The 19,058-nt window shown below is 39.9% G+C and overlaps 1 protein-coding gene across 10 annotated transcripts in view; it reads right to left on the bottom strand.

The window, feature by feature from the left end:
* Window positions 1-19,058, bottom strand: part of SORBS2 (sorbin and SH3 domain containing 2) — a 242,241-nt gene that overhangs the window by 52,010 nt on the left and 171,173 nt on the right. For all 10 annotated transcript variants that reach the window (XM_075196778.1, XM_075196786.1, XM_075196802.1 and 7 more), the window contains 4 exons: window positions 11,036-11,102; window positions 8,439-8,483; window positions 2,973-3,165; window positions 1,396-1,510 (listed from right to left, as the gene is read on the bottom strand). In XM_075196778.1, coding sequence (XP_075052879.1) covers window positions 1,396-1,510; window positions 2,973-3,165; window positions 8,439-8,483; window positions 11,036-11,102 — 420 coding nt within the window. The remainder of the gene's footprint in view (window positions 1-1,395; window positions 1,511-2,972; window positions 3,166-8,438; window positions 8,484-11,035; window positions 11,103-19,058) is intronic.

Below are 19,058 nucleotides of genomic sequence, written 5' to 3'. Positions count from 1 at the left end.
TGCTAACCACACTATAACTATTCTAGAAGTTTCACAAAGGCTGTCTCTAGCATTTTATATATAGACACGAAAATAATATCCTTCTCTAATGAGCCCTAACAAGGGTGAAACCGACCTGTGCATAGGTGGAAATTCTGTGCCAGGACAAACCCACGCCTAGTGGATAAACAACTCAAAAAGCTTCCATATAATTGACATTTCCCTAAAATGTATTCTCCAAAATTGTCGAGTGGCTTATTTGCACATTATTCATAGAGATAAGCTTTTAATTTAGGCTACTTTAATTGTTTCAGTGGGGTTGTCATTATAGGACTTGAAATGTTGATCACAAAATTATTGGCTGAACTGCTGAGCCCTAAGAGGAGCAAAAACGCCTGTCTGTAAGTGAAAAGTCTGTCAGTTACAAGTGTCTGTCATACCGTACAGACCCACAGTGTCAGTGTGCCATTGTTCTGAGACCCCTAGTGTCAGTGTGCCATTGTTCTGAGACCCCTAATGTCAGTGTGCCATTGTTCTGATAACCCTAGTGTCAGTGTGCCATTGTTCTGATAACCCTAGTGTCAGTGTGCCATTGTTCTGAGACCCCTAGTGTCAGTGTGCCATTGTTCTGAGACCCCTAATGTCAGTGTGCCATTGTTCTGATAACCCTAGTGTCAGTGTGCCATTGTTCTGATAACCCTAGTGTCAGTGTGCCATTGTTCTGATAACCCTAGTGTCAGTGTGCCATTGTTCTGATAACCCAAGTGTCAGTGTGCCATTGTTCTGATAACCCTAGTGTCAGTGTGCCATTGTTCTGATAACCCTAGTGTCAGTGTGCCATTGTTCTGATAACCCTAGTGTCAGTGTGCCATTGTTCTGATAACCCTAGTGTCAGTGTGCCATTGTTCTGATAACCCTAGTGTCAGTGTGCCATTGTTCTGATAACCCTAGTGTCAGTGTGCCATTGTTCTGAGACCCCTAATGTCAGTGTGCCATTGTTCTGATAACCCTAGTGTCAGTGTGCCATTGTTCTGAGACCCCTAATGTCAGTGTGCCATTATTCTGAGAACCCCAGTGTAAGAGTGACATTGTTGTGGGATCATAAGCATCAATCAGTGTGTTATTGTTCTGGTACCCAAGTATCAGTGCGTTATTTTTCTGGGACCCCAGTTATCAATTAGCTATTGTCCCAGGATACAGGGCGTCCGTGTGTCCCCCCATCCCTGGTCCCCAAAAAATGCCATTCCCAGATAGAATGTATTACATATCTGCCAATTAGTGTGCCCATAAGGTGATTCTGTCACCTCACTTGGTGCCCCAGACCCACATATTGTTTTTTCCCTCTAGTATCAGGAATGATGTAAAACAGAGGCTGTCCTTCTCCGCAGTATGCTAATTCACACGCTCTGCTCTTACCGGCCTTTCATGTTCAAGGATGGAGGATTTTCCGGGTTCATACTCAAAAATGCTTCTAGGTTCAGAACGAAACTTGCGTGTGTCAACTTTTCGGTCAGGTGGTTCCCATTCATTCCTTGCAGGAGAAGGTACACAAATACATTTGTTTGTAATATTGTTACAAATGGCAAGTAAGGAATGAAGTAATTGCACGAATAGGATTATCATTAACACATATAATTCAATCTGAGTTTCATATTTTTCTGTTTAAAAACTACTGATGAAGTTTTGTGGCCCTTACATACTGTATGTTTCAGTATAGCGGACTTCAACACAGTGCACTGCTGTAAGATGCAGGTTATTCAGGGAATTAAATGATATTTAATCCAGGACCACTGGCTTTGTTCATCTGCTCTCTGTACTCATCTACAGAGAGGTGTGATCAATCTGACCAGCACACTGTGATTATTTGCTATTTGTCATTTTCTATTATCTCACAGACCTGTCGTCTGGAGAAAGGTGCTAAGCAGAACAATGCAAAGATAACCATGAGATACATGTTACATACATATCAGGCAAATATTGTAGTAGCAATACAACATCAGGGAAGTGTTACATAACCCTAGGCAAAACCACCATGAAGACATGAACTAACCCATGTGGCACTAATGTTCCTTATCTTGTGTTAGATTAACCTATCAACGGGAAGTGCTATCTCTTACGTTATATAATAATGGCAGTAGTCCTAACACCAGCAAATACAATTTTAGTCACACGGACAAATAAAACTATTGCATTCAGCTGGAATGTGAGTTGTATAATAAATTAATACTGTAGAAATCATTGCTGAACAGTGTATCATATAGTGAAGCAGTGTATACATTTAAAATAGACAGGTCTGGTCTAACCACACAGTACATTTTTAATTAAAATACTAAATGAGGATATGTACAGTTCCTTGTTTGCTATAAACAGAAAGCACATTTTGTAATTATTCTCCACATTTGGGGTATTTCTTCTGAAACCATTTCCTCTGCTGACAAGGAGGATTGTTTGCGAACACTGCTGAAAGATGCTAATCACCACTGATACCATAGCAACTAATCAGCTATTAGCTTTTATCTGTCTAGTGCAGGCAATGCTGGAGTAAGACGATTTGTGGGCACCAACCCCAAATGCTACCATTGTCACATGGCATCCACTCTTCCTCCCTTTATCACTTATGCCCACCATCCTCCCCATGTCACGTAGGTCCCCCACAACCACCACACTCCCATATCTCCCCTTTAACCACCATAGGTTCCTGCCTGCTGTGGTGTCAATAATAAGATAAAACAATACATTTAATCAATCAGGCACTTTAAACAAGGGATACAAGCTATAACAAAACAAATCTGCCAATCAATCATAAAAGAGCTGGGAGCCGCAGGTGAGGGACCAGAAGGATGCTTGTTGCAAGTACAGTACAAATAAAGTTGAACCATTACATAGAAAATGTGAATAATAATGAGCTCTACTTAGTATACAGACAGAGATAGACATTCCAGGAGACAAGGTACGGTGGAAACACTAAGAGGGTGACATTCCTGATTACTTACTTTTCAGGAGAGGACAGCTCCCGGGGGCGGAGAGGCATTGCTGGAGGAGGCACAGGTATGGGTGGAGGAGGCAGTGGGGATGAAGTTCTAAATATGTCGGTGCCATTGTCCGAGATACTTTTAGAAAGAGGTCGGTATGTCTGTGTCTTTGCAGCAGGGTGGGAATAGGCGGGAAAAGCTGAGCTGTAGTTATCTATTGTTATAAACACAAGTGCACATAATATTAGATGCCAATATGGCTCTGCAACAATGAATAAAACATTTTATATTGAGCCTGAAAAAGAATACTGAAATAAACAAGAAGTGCTAAGGTACTTATCAGGTGAGGACAACCCACTGATAGCAAAAAGCAAGTATTTCATAAAAAAACTTTAAATTACTTTTTAGAAAGAGGACATGTTTCATTCTTACATTATTAAATACAAAATAAGGCACTTCATCATCTATTTATATAGCACCACCAGCGCTGTACAGAGACCTCACTCACATCAGTCCCTGCCCCAATGCAGTCTAAGTTGCATTTGGACCTTATTTAAAACAAACAACATAAAACAATGTGGGGTGGAGTCTTCACATTAGTTAGATTACATAGTAATATTATACTTGCCAACTCTCCCGGAATGTCCGGGAGACTCCCGCATTGTGCGAGTGTCTCCCGGACGAGTGTGACAATCTCCCAAAACTGCCCACTTCACTAGGAAGTGCCCCACTTCCTAGTGAAGTGGGTAGAATTAGCTCCCAAACGCTGCGATTCCCGATGAATCGCGGCGTTTGGCCCCGCCCCCCACTGTCAAATGACGTGTTTTGCGTCATGACGTCACGGGGGCGGGTCCAAAATGACGAGCATTTTGGAGCCCCGCTCCCGTCATGCCCACCTCCCATGACAGGCTCCCGGAAACCAACTATTCAAAGTTGGTAAGTAGGAGTAATATACACAAAATTGACCTTAAAAAATATGTTTTAATCAAATATAGTATTAGTAATATGATAAATCCATAGTTTTGCAAAACTCCCTGCTTGATAATAAATAAAATATTAAATCACTATAGACAATTATGTTTCATAGCTGTGCAATTTAAGTTATATTATTATTAATGCAATGCTCTTAGTAATGCCAATTAAAGATAATTTGCAATATGATACAGTACTGTAGTTTGTAGTGCCATTGTCAGAATGATAGAAAATCTATATCCTGCACCCAATGTGCACATATTACTTTAGCATAAAAACAAAACTAAAACAACATTTCACCAAACTAGAAAGTAATAAAGTCGTATGGCTGCATTATGCAATGAGATTAAATATTTTAGGTGCATTGAATGAGAACACAGACCTGGTACCTGTACTGACAGTCCAGCAGGGGGGGGGTCATTCATGCTGCAGTGTCTCTATTCACTTTGCCTCAATCACCACAGTTCAGAGGAGCATGTACTGAGCCCTGATTGGAAGAGCTCAAATCATGCTCTCTAACCCTGCTGCTCAGCCCATCATGAGTGAGGCCAAGTGGAAGCAAACCTGAATGGGGCCAGACAAGAGGCCATCTTAGTACATCAATGTGAGATGTGAACTGGTCAGCAGTTGTAAGGCCATCCCTGCAGCTCCATCAGCACACCCCTTCTGACCAGCCTGGATCCTGTGCAGTAATACCACTTTCACATTGCCGTGGGACAGAGTCTCCCACCCTGTCTGCTGTGGTGTCAATAATAAGATAAAACAATACATACATATTCTCAGGTCGACCAGGTTCACACTGAACCCGGGTCTGCCTGGGTCTCCATGGCAGCATCACAGGAAGAGCTTTGATTCGCTCCTCTTGTAATGTAAGTTTTTCTTTTTTTTCTTTTATATTCTCAATAGCTTTCAGTGAGACCCGGGTCTCACCGATCAGACTGGAGGCTACCCGGTTCGGACCTGGGAATAACCCCCCAAAAGACCTGGGTCTAATTCCCGGGTCAGATAACCCGGGAATTAGCAGGGGATCCGTTCACACTCCGCCTCGACCCAGGTCATCGGGGTTTGCCCCGGAAATAACCCAGGTTTTTGATGCCGTGTGAACAGGGTATTAGACACCTCTGAATCCTGCAGTTATGAAATGCCAACAGTTCCAAATTGCCCCTGCTCCAGTAAGGTCTGACGTATGATCCCCCATTCCCGGTCCCTATTTCCCAGCAGGTATATTTTTTAGATTCAAAGCTTGCTGTACATTGAAATTCAATAGTCGAATTGCCCCACATTTTCACACCAGCATTTTCCACATCAAAATTTATTTTGCACATTCACATATACTATCACATTTTCCTTTCTCACACACTACCATCAACAACCCAGTCCTTTTCCATTTTACACACATTACTAGTTAATCTTTCACTCTCACTTTAACTTGGGGCTCTTTATTTTTCCTAACCTATACCTACACAGTGGTAGTGTATAGTAGAAATGATGTACAGTACTTAAAACACTACTAATACTACCTTTTTTTCCATTTTATACTTTTTCATTATTATTATTCGTTTCTAACACCTGTACTGCTTTTCCTACTTCTACCCACTGTTTTTTCAGCTGTCTCATCACCAAATTCCATAGTACTTAATTGGCCTAACGCACATGTAACAATATCTGCACTGAACTATATCTGTCCTATATGAATGGATTTTGGGTGTTAATTCTTTTATTATTCAAGCTTGATTGTTACTTAATACTAGAGATGCTTGGGCTCGGTTTTTTCCAAAAACTGAGCCCACCCGAACATAGCCGATCAGAGTACCGAGCAGAGCCGACTCTGTACTTTCACGCACCCTCGGAACTGAAAACGAGGGAAAATGTCATTGTCTCGTCGTCAGAACTCGCGAGTTTTGGATTCTATAAGTACCGCCCTTCACGTAGATACGGCACCATTTCACAGAAAGAAGAAGGAGTAGCAGGGTTGTTGGCAGTCTCCAGTGCAGTTCGGCAGCGTCATAGCTAAAACAGAAAGAGGAGGGGTGGCAGTGTTTTTCAAAGACATTCTACAGCATTATAGCTCACACAGAAACAGTAGAGGTGGCAGTTTTCAGTGCTGAAAGAAAAATTACAGGGCTGGCAGTGTTCTTCAAAGGCTCCAGTCACATTCTACTTTGCCATAGCTCACCCACAAACAAGAGAGGTGGCAGTGTTCAGTGCTGAAACAGCAATTCAAATAATAGGGTTAGCAGTGTTCTTAAATCAGGGCCCGATTCAAGGCTCAGTGATTATCTTGCTTTTTGCTGTGAATGTCAATGGCTCTTTTTAGTGCATTGTCTGGAACAAGATCCAATATACTCATGTCAGTAGGATCACAGCCAATTTTTGGACACCTGGCAGATTTACCATTCTGAACTATGTTTTCAATCATCCTTTTAATTGCTTCTCTCTCGTACATGTGTTGTGACCACATATATTTTGTTTTTCACTGGGTTCACCATCTCAAACTGTGATTTAGGAGTGCTTTGGGTGATGGCGATCTCCTCGTCTTCATCTTTCAAAGCTTCGTCTGCAGGGGCCAGTGACACACCCATTTGTTTTCTCAGGTCTCTTGGCTGTTTTTAAACTGGACATATTTATCGTCCTGCCTCAGGGCCTCCTCTGTATTAGTCTTCTGAATCACAGTGCATCTCTTGTGCACAAGCTCTCTTAAATCCGGGATCTCATCCTGTGGGTCACGTTTTAATTTAAGTACGGTCTCCTCAACTGCATCTATATGGTTTAAGTCTCTGTTCAATGCAGCGTATTCCAACATGATGGATTCCATGCTGCCCACAGGTTCTGTGTCACAGTCTGTCTGCAGCAGATGTAATGCCTCTCCAGCTGTAATATCCATTCATGTGTCTACATAAGTTTGGCAGTTCTACAGAGATTAGAGGGAGGTATCCACAGAAGAGAAGGAGATTAAAGATGCAGCACGAGCAGACATGGTTTAATAATGTAGAGTTGATTGACAGCACTGTTGGGCTTAAGGCAGCTAAGCTATTGGTAGCTTGTTTTGTGGGGGCTCAAACAAACCAAGCACTCCAGAGATAAGGAGTGCCACTTTTGTGGCTGAAGTGCTTGCTTTGTTAAACTGTACATGTCCTTTTCAATATCTTACATTAGGGTGGGTGGGAGGGCCCAAGATCAATTCCACCTTTTCTTTTCTGCCACTGCTGTGTGGAAATGTTTCTTAGATGTGCTAGGAACTGCCGAGTGTTTGTGTCGTCGCTCTAACACTTCGCATCCAGCCAAACAAGCAGACTCCATTACAATCCAGTTATCCATACAAACAATTTGTATTTGCTTTAAGGTGATTTCAATGCTGCATTTCATCTGATAATCCAATTAACCTCATTAGTTAATTATGAGTGTATTGATTTTCACAGCCTGCACATGGTGGTTCCTGCTGACTGTCACTTTTTCACAGCAGATCCACTTTTTAACCTTTTGCAATATTAATTTTGTCTTGTGTATTTCATTGGTGGTATAAGAGCAAGTTTATGACTATTAACTTCATATATATATATATATATTGTAGGTCCGATTGGCGATGGTGGCTCGGGTGCAAACCAGTCTTTTGTCTAGGGCCACATTAGGTCTTAATCCAGCTCTGCATCTACATATGAAGAACCTGAAAAAAGAAATTGACAAATACCTCGACCAGGTCTCCAAACTAACAGTAACTGAGTCAGCACGGTGTCTCAGTGGTTAGCACTTCTGCCTCACAGCACTGCGGTCATGAGCTCGATTCCCAACCATGTGTGGAGTTTGTATGCTCCCCCCGTATTTGCGTGGGTTTCTTCCAGCTGCTCCAGTTTCCTCCCACACTCCAAAAAATACTAGTAGGTTAATTGGCTGCTGTGTGTGTATGTTAGGGAATTTAGACTGTAAGTTCCAATGGGACAGGGACTGATGTGAGTTCTCTGTACAGCGCTGCAGAATTAGTGGCGCTATATAAATAGCTGATGAGGATATATTAAACACAAACTAGAAATGCAGGGTCTCTCTATACTGTATATACAGACACGTCTTCCTTCAGATCTATCTTTATGTGCTGTAAAGAGAGGCATTATGCCACCAAAATACTTTACAAACTAGAGTGCCGTCTCTTTATATTGCTGTCCTTACTTTATTAATAAAGCAAGTATTACATTTTAGTGTTATTCCAGCTACTTCCATTGAAGAGTCCGAGATTAGATATACACCGACCAATGACACAATATGGTACATCCATTCATCTCAATGAATGTAAATATCAAAGAAGCTAAATTTTGCTATTCTAAATAAAGTGAAAATAAGCATTATTTAATAAGGAGGATGTATTTTACATTTCAAGACATGTTGCTGCTAAGGATCCTAAAAGGTAAAATCTCTATTAGATTGTCAGCACTTCATTATTCTAATGTCAAGATAAAACACGTACACTATTGCTTACTTGTTTCTACCTTATTTATTTGTATGTATGAAGATTGAGCAACTCACCTGTGTTATATGCATAGGCTGTGTTAGAAAAATCACTGTCATTGTCTGCAAAAACAAACAAGATATTCTAATGATTTAGGTCCAATAATGCAGCAAAGACTCATATTTGCTACAGGCTGAGAACAAATCAAGAATTACTTTCAACTTATCCTTTATGTTTCATGGTTCACCTCATGTTGCAGCTCATTTCACCGTACAATGAATGCATCCCCATTTATTCACACTGTGATGTATTTGTCACTGTCATATTAATACATTCCAAGGCTCTGAATAATCGAATGGGCAAGAGCCGTTCAATAACATTGCAGATAAATATTTGCAGAGCTCTCAAGGAAGAAACACCCATTAAAACGTGTTTAATAATTGAGAAATGTAACTGTGATTACAAGAGCCGGTCTGCTATGGGATAGACGTAAGGATATCCTTACAAAGAACTAAGGATCAAATAGGGTTTGAGGTTACTATAGGTTAAAAAATGAGCAGACGAGCTGTGACAAGTGGTTCTTATCAAATTCTATGTTTCTATGCTATTGTCTACATGGTTCAAGAGCTAAAAAGTCTTGAACCATATTTCAAAATGGAAATCACCATTAGTTACAGATTCTGACGAAAACAGTAATTAGCTCTGTGGTTGTCTGTGTTACACATTGGACATTGGTTATATAACCAATTAGGCAATTGTTCCTTGAAGCTGTTGCATGAAGTACATTATACCATGTATGGACCTCAGACTTTACTGTTAATTGCAGCTATCCCCAAACCATCCCATGACGTAAGCTAAATTAAATAAGGTTAATTACAAATGGGTGATTTGTGCACATCTTACTTGGGAGTTGTCACACTGTATGTTCCTGCACATAACAGTCAATATGAACGCCGAGCCTGGCACACGAGCAGAGGCAAGCACAATGAATGCTGTTGCCCACACACAAGACATCTGTTATTTATACACAGATGAGGCAGACATTTATTGGGATGAACCAATATAATTCAGCTTATCGGTAGTAGTAACATGAAATGCAGAGAGAAAGGGTGTTCGTATTCAGGTATCTTGGACGGGTGAGTAGTTGTGTGAATCTGTAAACTACTCTCAGGTGTGGACTCTGTGTGTCACTCCCATGGTGGTGCGAGTGAAGGAAACCTGTGTAAAGTGCAGCCTGAGCATAGGCTGCAGAGCAGAGGCTATGTATGTGGATGCTCTTTATATTGTAGTCATATTTGTATTGTATGGTGATACCTAGAATGCTTTCTGCATTTTGTATGTATGCCAATAGGATGCTCTATGTATTGTACGGTGGTCACATGGATGCTCGCTGTGCTGATATCAGTCACTAGGAAGCTCTCTGTATTGTATATCAGTCACTAGAATGCTCTTTGTATTGTATATCAGTCACTAGAATGCTCTATGCATTGAACATTGGTCACTGGGATGCAATCTGTAATGTATGTCACACTCTGGTAGCTGGTCACATGCCCCCTCTGGGGGCTGTACACACCACCACAGTGAATAGCCGAGAAACAATTGCATTCCCCTCGTGGGCCCTTCATGCCAAAGTCTAACACTGGTTGGGTTGCATACACAACAATATTGTTTCAACTCCTAAAACAGCCTCTTAAGCTAGTAAATTCATTGCCTAGCTGCTCCCACTGGGTGTAGGTGACAGGTTCACTTTAAACAACATAAATTAAACTAGTACAGTATTGTACAAATGTTCAATATATGATGAGTCAATACTTTAAAAATCAATATTTTTATTTACTTATTTTATGTACTAATTGTTTTGTTGCAATGTTCACATTACAATCTATATACAGATCAAAGTAAACTGCACAATTATTAGCTGAATTTGCAACAAATGCTTTGTAATGCTGTAATAGTTTACTACATTGAGTGCATTTTTTGGAGCATTATATCTTTAATGTGAGGTAGTCTCTTCAATATGATGCACTCTTTAACCTAACATATAGAAGCTTAACCAATGGTTGTCCCAAGTAACAAGTAATTTTAATATACTGTAGCAGTATACAACCCCGCAACTAACTGCTATACAGTTTAAGTTGCAGGTACCGGACGCCAGTGCAAATCTCTATTTCGACTGACTGCTTGGATTCCACTACACTTGATTAGTGATAAGTGATAAGTGATCGAGTGTAGGAGGAGGCTCAAACTGTCAGCACAAATAGGGATTCCTCTAATGTCTGGCACCCGTAAATTGGAAAGTATAGCAGCTAGGTGTAGAATCTTTATTAGCAAAAAATGTTAGTTCTGTTAAAGTACATGTTCATTAATGTTTCCAAAAAAATAAATAAAAAAGGTAGATCTAGGCTCTAAGTCCAATACAGATATTACCATAAAAGTGTAATACTAATAAAATAACACAATGATTTTGCCATTTTTGAAGATATGATGAAAACAACTTAAAGGATGGGAAACTGTAAAGCTATACTGTAATACACAGTACTACTTCTATATGTTTCAGTATTCCTCTATCAGTTATTATAAATACTGCAAGTGCATTTAGGCTTGAATTGTACAAAGGACAAAATAAGCCTATAAACATCAAACAATCATAACATAATAAAAATACATCACGTACCTGGCTTATGAACCATATGGATCTGCTTGAACATGGTCTTGTACCAGTCTTTCGGTCTATCAACAGTCTGGTAAGGAAAACAAAGAAACAATAAAATATCTATTAATATTATAGTCTTCCCAATTATCAAAAAGACTCAAAAATAAGCATATCTTACCAATTTGTTAAGAAGAGCTACCAGGTCATTAGTCATTTTTGATTGTGAATTATCAGTTTGAAAATCCATATCTAGTATCTATACAATCTCCTCACTGTCTGTCTCCTGTGAAATGTACTCGTCATCTGGGTGATCCAGTTATTGGCAGATACAAATATCTCCGGAGTACAATACTACAAGAACTAATCCAACCTGTTGGACCACAGCACCACACACATTATACCCTGTGCTATCCGTACAATACAACTTGTTATTTTAATTTATCAAATAGTTCCTTGGCTAAGAAGATCTGCAATGGTAAAAGTATTTTGTGTCTATATGGCAGCTATAACTAGTACATCAACCAATAAAATGGTTTGCTTGGTTTTTTTGGGGGAGATTAATGTTTTAAACATGAAATGCAACAATCTACACAGCATATAATAAAGCTGTTCGGTTACAAGCAAAAAGTTTCCATGCACTCATGTTGCTATTAAATAATGCAATCATGCAGAAAAAAATGAATTTTACAGTCTGTGATGACAATGAAACTCTATTAAAGGTTTATAAATACACAGTTTAGCCATACTTGTTTATATTTCCTACCTCACTCCTGGAGATTTGGAGATGAGGTAGGAAAAAGAAGAACTGGGAAAGGATCTATGATATGATTTCTTATCAAGTGGATGGGGCAATTGTGTTCTCACACCCCACCCACCCCAGTAAAAAACAAAAACAAAAAACATAGCTGCAGGGGTATAATGACATAATGTATCATTACGGCCCTGCTACTCAGTGCTTGCTGAGGTGGGCAGGGCTTGAAAACGCGACTTGTGTCAATATTGCTGCTCCCAGATGAGTAGACAACTATGAATTTAGTCCACCTCACCCGAACTTTAATAGTTATCCTATATTAGTCCTACTAAACATTTTTCCACATCTTGCACCAATGAGGGCTAATAAAAGCTTGAAACACCTGCATGCAATATGGATATGTGGCTCTACATACGTATTTGGCTGTATCTGTGCTAGAAACCAGCATTTTCTGAATGTATAATTGTCCTACAGGGACATCATTCCTTGAATAAGGACCAAATCATTTTATTGGTTTTGTGAGGCAATGTTATTTACTAGCAGATATGTAAATAACTTCTATTTCAAGAAGGCTGTGGCTGGAATATATTTACAATGGATGTCTATTTCATTCCTTTTATCCCACCTCACACAATCCTTAATTGTTATTCTATATGGCTCCTTATTATATGAACCTAGGCACACTTATCTTGTTAGTTTGGGTGTATCATGAGTCTGAAATAGGAGTATAATAAGTAGAGAAGTTCACGGACCCCCGTGTTTTGGTTTTGGATCTGGATTAACTTCGTGTTTTGGCAAAACCGCCCTCGTGTGTTTTGGTTCCCTATTTTTTTTTTCCTAAAATCCCTATTTTTTCCCCCTAAAATCCCATAATTTGGCTCTTTTTTGTAACTACATTATTATTAACCTCAATAACATTAATTTCCAGTAATTATTTCCAGTTACCCCTCCTGTTTCTGTATGAGTAATAGCACCAAGCAATGTGACTGGAGAGTGACAAGAACACTGCTACCCATGTTTCTGTGTGAGCAATGGCACTGAGCAATGTCACTGGAGACTGGAGAGTGACAAGAACACTGCTACCTCTGTTTCTGTGTGAGCAATGGTGCTAGATCTCCTGGGGAGGGAGGTACTTATGGAATAAAAACCCTGTGAGATCCGACAACGGAACAATGACGTTTTGCCTCGATTCAGATGCAAGGACACGCAAAAGTACCGGGTCGGCTCGGTTTTCAGAAAACCAAGCCTGAGCATCTCTAATAATAAGCACTGTAAGTAAAGGACTATTAAACATAAAATATATTGGTTTAACTAATCCCAAAATTGAAATCTTCAGATATGAACTTTGGTAGTAAGATACATTTCTCTAGATGCTCTAAACTCTGTAAGTAAGAGTCTTATAGAGCACCTCAATTACCTATGTTTTTTATTTATTTAGGTCTCTTAGTTAAGTAGTTATGCTTTATGCAAATTAGCTACTCTAAGAAACATTATATAAACCTTAATAATTACTTATAGTGTCCCATGAGTAAAGACAGTTCTGTGTCAGCCCCTTAACTTATGGACCCATCCTGCACCCACAGTTGTATAGCCATAGTTCTGCGATTCCTTCTAACCTGATCCTGGAAGGGCCTGGGGACGGTTCTTCGGGAACTCGGCAGGATTCCGGAGTCATAGATACTTTAACGGCACTGGCACGTCTGTGGGGACATGGCTCAGTACTGCAGTGCACACACTCCCTCGCTGAATGCAGAGGTGTGGCAGCAGGTTGGCTGGGCAACTCTCTCTTAACTGGAGGCTGAGCAATGGATGCTGCAGCCTGACAGTGTGCCGACTGGGATCTGAAAGTCAATTGGCTATGGAGAAATGTAGATGCCACAAAGGGCAAAATATAACGTAAATGCCAATATATAATTATAATGGAGCATGGGTTAACAATTAAGCTGATGGTTGTTAATGATTATGCTGATGAATTGTTATACTAATGTGAGGTTAATGATTATGCTAAAGGGGATTGATCATGAGGATACAGGGGTTTAAACTGTACAGTATAATTTCTATTTATCTGCATATAAGATGCCAATGGTGTCATTTTTCTATTGGCTTTAGAACTTCATAATTATTAAATATGAGTATTTTAAATAAAAAATACACAATAATCATGTTCAGTGAACTTATTATAATAGGGGTGGTAGTGTACCAACGTGAACCTAGACTGCCCCACACATGATCTGCCTTGATGCAGCTTTAAGGCAGCAAAATAACCCTGAAAATGACAGCTGGAGTAAACCTCACTGCACTTCCTGGGGTGGACCACAGTATAAAACATCACATCTACACTTTAATAATGCAAACAAAACTGTGTGATAACCATCTAATTAGTGATAAATGTAATACAGATGGCTTCATTTGTATATTGAAAAATTGGCCATAAATGAAACGTACAATACCATACTTAGGTTGTTGACTTTATTTTTTCAGCTAGCCTTCAATTATACAGAAATGGCAGCACAGTGGCCTAGTGGTTAGCACATCTGCCTCACAGCACTGGGGTCATGAGTTCAATTCCCAACTATGGCCTTATCTGTGTGGAGTTTGTATGTTCTCCCTGTGCTTGCGTGGGTTTCCTCCGGGTGCTCCGGTTTCCTCCCACACTCCAAAAACATACTGGAAGGTTAATTGGCTGCAATCAAAAATTGACCCTAGTCTCTCCCTCTCTGTCTGTCTGTGTGTGAGTGTGTGTCTATAGTAGGGAATTTAGACTGTAAGCTCCAATGGGGCAGGGATTGATGTGAATGAGTTCTCTGTACAGCGCTGCGGAATTAGTGGCGCTATATAAATAAATGATGATGATGATGATGATGATAATGAAATGCATCTGATCCCATCTACCAGGGAGAAGTCACAGTACTCGGTCTACAATTAGATTTCATACATACTGATTAGCTTCCAAAAGAATAATTAGCTAGATGGCTGTAATCTGACAGATCAGAGTTTAACTTTCATGGTCCAGGTTAGGGTAAGCACAATATTTTCCCTGGGGTAATTACATATCTGCCTTTCAAAATACCCATGGCTCAGTTTATATTAAAATGCCACTATTCATGCCTACAGTATATAAATCTAAAATTATAAATACTCAGCTCTGGAAAAGGTCTACAGATCACACTGACGTAAAGATGAATCAGTGGAAGTGCAAAGTTGTGCAGGGAAGTTTATAGTTCCACATAACAAAATCCCAATACTTATGGTCTAGATCAGTGATAGGCAACCTGAAACACATTGGGAGTTGCACGGTGGAGCCATCTAACCTTCAATAAGGCCTTACATTACCATTAGTCTCAGTAATAAGATAAAACAATAAATTTAATCAAAGAGAGACCCTTATCTGTAATAACGTATTGTGACAGAAGCACTGGGAAAGTAGTGAATGGCAGGTATATAAGTCATGAATTTCTGTCATTTCTGTTTTCAAACCCCAGGTTGTGAAATGCTTCCCAGAGATGGTCTTCAGTCATAAGAAAAAATGGTAAGGGTATCTGGGGGTTTTGAATGAGGAGTGAAGGGCGGGCTCCATTCATATGGCCTAATTCAGGTTTTGCTGAGAGGTAGCAAGTTGCTGACTAATCAAGAGTGGCACTTAATGAGGTACTGCTAAAAGACTTCTAGGCAGTTCACTCTGTCTCTCGTAGTCTGGAGAGCAGGTGGATGCTTGCTGAGAGAAACTTCAATTTACAGCCAGTGAGTACTGTTTTGAATACGTGTGTGTTACACTAGATGCCTCACTTCAGAGAGGGATCTAGTCCGTGGCTGCTGTGCTCCGGTATATCAAGCTGAAAACCTGTATATGCTGCCTATAGCACATACACCTTCTAAAAAGTTAATAAGTAGTTTGTTTAAAATGGCTGCAGAGCAGCGTGTCAGAGTTCCTACTACTCTGGCACTCAAATACACACTGAAGTTTATACGGGGTTGCAGAGGGGATATAGCCTGTTGGAAAGTTAACTTGATTTGAGTTAATTTGAGTGCCTACCCCACGTTCCCTTATACAGCCCCATGGTAAGCAGGGCCCCCCAAGGTGGAGGTAAGAGAAATTACATATTGCTGCAATATTATACATGCAATTTTAGAAACTATAATACATTTATACAATTGCTAAATAAACCTCTTCTGACCTATCAACCACAAAGTAAACACATATTTCATATAAAGGTGCATGAGGGTGATAAGACGACATGTAATGGAGAGGCAGGTTGGCATGAAGCAGCTGTAGAGAACATGCTGTAGGAGGCATGTCTTCATACCTATAGAAACAGGCTATCATATGCAGTCAAAGATGGCACAGTGCCTGTCTATTTTTTGGAGACAAAAGAACAGGAAGCGGACAGGTGAATCAATACTAGACTGACAATTTCCTGTCCCTCAGACACAAACCTATAACCAGCCAGAACCACATATATGGCAGTATGACCCAAGCAATAGCAATAATAAAGTGGTTCTGGGCTTGTCTGTGACATGGGGTAAAGCTAACGGAAATATAGGACTAAAGCAAAGCATCCTCCTGGTACTTAATGTACTCCCTATGCTGAACAACAGAGGAAATGTCTCTTTATAACAGCAAATAGTTCAGCAGTAATGCAGAAATGTGACATACAGCATCAATTACTCTTATGTAGAGCAAAGCAAGTAATATTATAATCACATTACCAATCTCACATATGTGTGTAAGCCTGGTTAATTCTCTCTAAGTGGGCAGTAAAAGCGTCTCATGGAGCATACATTAAATCATGTAATACAATGGTTAATTTAGTTCACCTTAAGCTAGGTACACACTACAGAATTTTCCATCAACTTTTTATGCCGATCGATTTTACATGCGATCGATGGTCCGATCGCTCGGTCCATGGACTGCATACACACTAGCCTTGTTTTAGACGATAAAGGGAAGAGCGGCCGTCCCGTTAGCGACTTTTTACAGCCATGTTCTCGTGAGCAATGATTTTAATTTCGTACACACTGAAGCAACATTTGCGGGGCATGTAACGATATACCAAAGACATTAGCATAAAGGGGCAGAGGTTTCACTATAGTTAACACCCAAAGCCACATAAAAAGAAGGCAACACTGTCTCTTCATTCATTCCTTTAAAATATAAGTTTATTACCATACATAAAATTTAGGAAAATCATTTAACTTGTAAAGTGCAATGCAATAATTATTCCCTAATAATAAAATCCCTTCGTATGTAATGGAATGCGCCATTCACTGCGGGCATCATCGCCGATTGGTCCACAGCAAAAACAAATGCCCATGTCTGAGTGTATAAAATGACAGGAGCCTGTTTGGCGCCGAGGAGCGTGAGAACATGGCGAGTGAGGAGAAGGTGTTAGTGGGGGATGCGGGAGGAGTAGGTGGCAGTGGGGGTTGCAGCTATGGAGACAGAGACAGAGTCGGAGATGGTGCTGGAAGGGCCGAAAAATGTTGAAAAAGTTAAGGTGGGGGATAGAGATGCTCAAGATGAGCAAAGAGCAAAGCCAATGAGCCCAAGAGAGGTGGAGATGATGGTAAAAGTCCTGGACCAGTACGACTACGACATTAAAAATGGTGAGTAGCACGTGTAGTGTACCTGTCTGAAGGATTTTATTTAATTGTAGTTTCACACAATGCAATGTAAACGCCTAATTTGTAACATAGATTGTTTTTTGTCAGAACGAAGAATTAAGGTCAGTTTAAATACCACTGATACCACTAATGTAACACCTGTTATCAAACAAGAAAATATTGATATTGAATACCAAGATATGAAAGAAGTTGTACACAAAGGTATTTCAGTGAACATGTATAGACAAATAAATGCTTTGGGCAAATACCTGTACCGTTATAATTAACCAAAATGGTGCCTGTTTTCCAGAATATATTGAGGTCAAGCCCACTATTATTGCGATTGCACTACTACATAAACTGATCTCGAGCAGTGTGCAAGGTGAGCAAATGAGAGTATCTCTGGTGTTGGATATGAATTACAGATATAGAAGTTTAATGGCAAACAATTTTTATTTACACAAGTGTAATGGTCTGCAACCAGACCGGTGCAATACACATCTATACACAACACAAGTCTGTGATGTGCGGCTACCGCACCCCGTGGGACTGGTACAGGCATCACAAATTTACATACACACGCCCCCCCAGGTTGAAAAAGTATCCGAGGATTGTCGTGGATCGGTCGGAAATCTATACACACTACACAACGGAAAGGAGATTGGAACAAAAATATTGAATGGTATGACCAACCAAATGAGACGGCACACACTGGGCAGACTTTCGAACGAGCGGTCTTATGTCGGCTGGTTGAGCGGATTATTGGACAAATACCCTGTAATGTGTACTTCGCTTAAGTTAGTGACTTGAAAGGTATGAATTGTCTAAAATATGTGATAATCCATTCCAATAAAAATTAAGGGAAAACGATGTCCTGACAATACATGGAATTAAATGTTGTTTGCTCAGTATGCATTCCATTGTAACACACTAATATCCTGATACATCCTGATCCTGAAAGAATAGGTTCCTCAAATCTATACACACAGAATGCTTTTGGAGTTGAGCATCTAATACATCTAAAAAGTTAAAAAACAAAAAATGCAAAACCAAGTCACAGAAGCCCTGTGTGAACTTAATTAACCTTCAGTCATTCTTTGTAATTATAGCACGGTACACAAATTATAGAAACGGGATTAAACAAATGATTAAATGTTATTGCCCTCACTAACAGCCAGTCAGCAGCAATGTGACCTCTTTGAGTGATCAATAAAGTACATTCTGGCTGATCTAGTCTCTCTTGATGTTTTATTGCAAGTATTAATACAGCCAGTAAAAACACAACAAAGCATACAGAGATCACTGGCAGACTATTACAATTGTCATCCTTCCATACAACAACAGTAGGCAGTATTAGTAACACCACAGATAAAATGTGACTAATTAGCCAGGACTCAATAAGGACTTAATTGCAATTACATTGTTTGCATTATACATGCCCACCTGCTATTTCTTTTCACTCAATTGTGACATGAAGTGCTAATATAAAATCTCTACAGAAATTTAGATTGCTCAATAATATCACTAAGACGGCGTAAGCGGGAGATTGGGATTGCTTGCTCCAACAGTAAATATATGGGTTGGAATTATTAATAGGGTCTGAAATTCTTGTTTATCAGAATGGTTTAGCTTTGAAATTGGTGTTTTTTATATTCAGCAATGTCCTCCATCTCCTACATGCGCAGCAATTAG

Source organism: Mixophyes fleayi, chromosome 1 (assembly GCF_038048845.1).
Source record: "Mixophyes fleayi isolate aMixFle1 chromosome 1, aMixFle1.hap1, whole genome shotgun sequence".
NCBI classification, from domain to species: Eukaryota; Metazoa; Chordata; class Amphibia; order Anura; family Limnodynastidae; genus Mixophyes; species Mixophyes fleayi.
The sequence above is the reverse complement of the archived record's forward strand: the minus strand, read 5'-3'. Positions and strand labels throughout refer to the sequence as shown.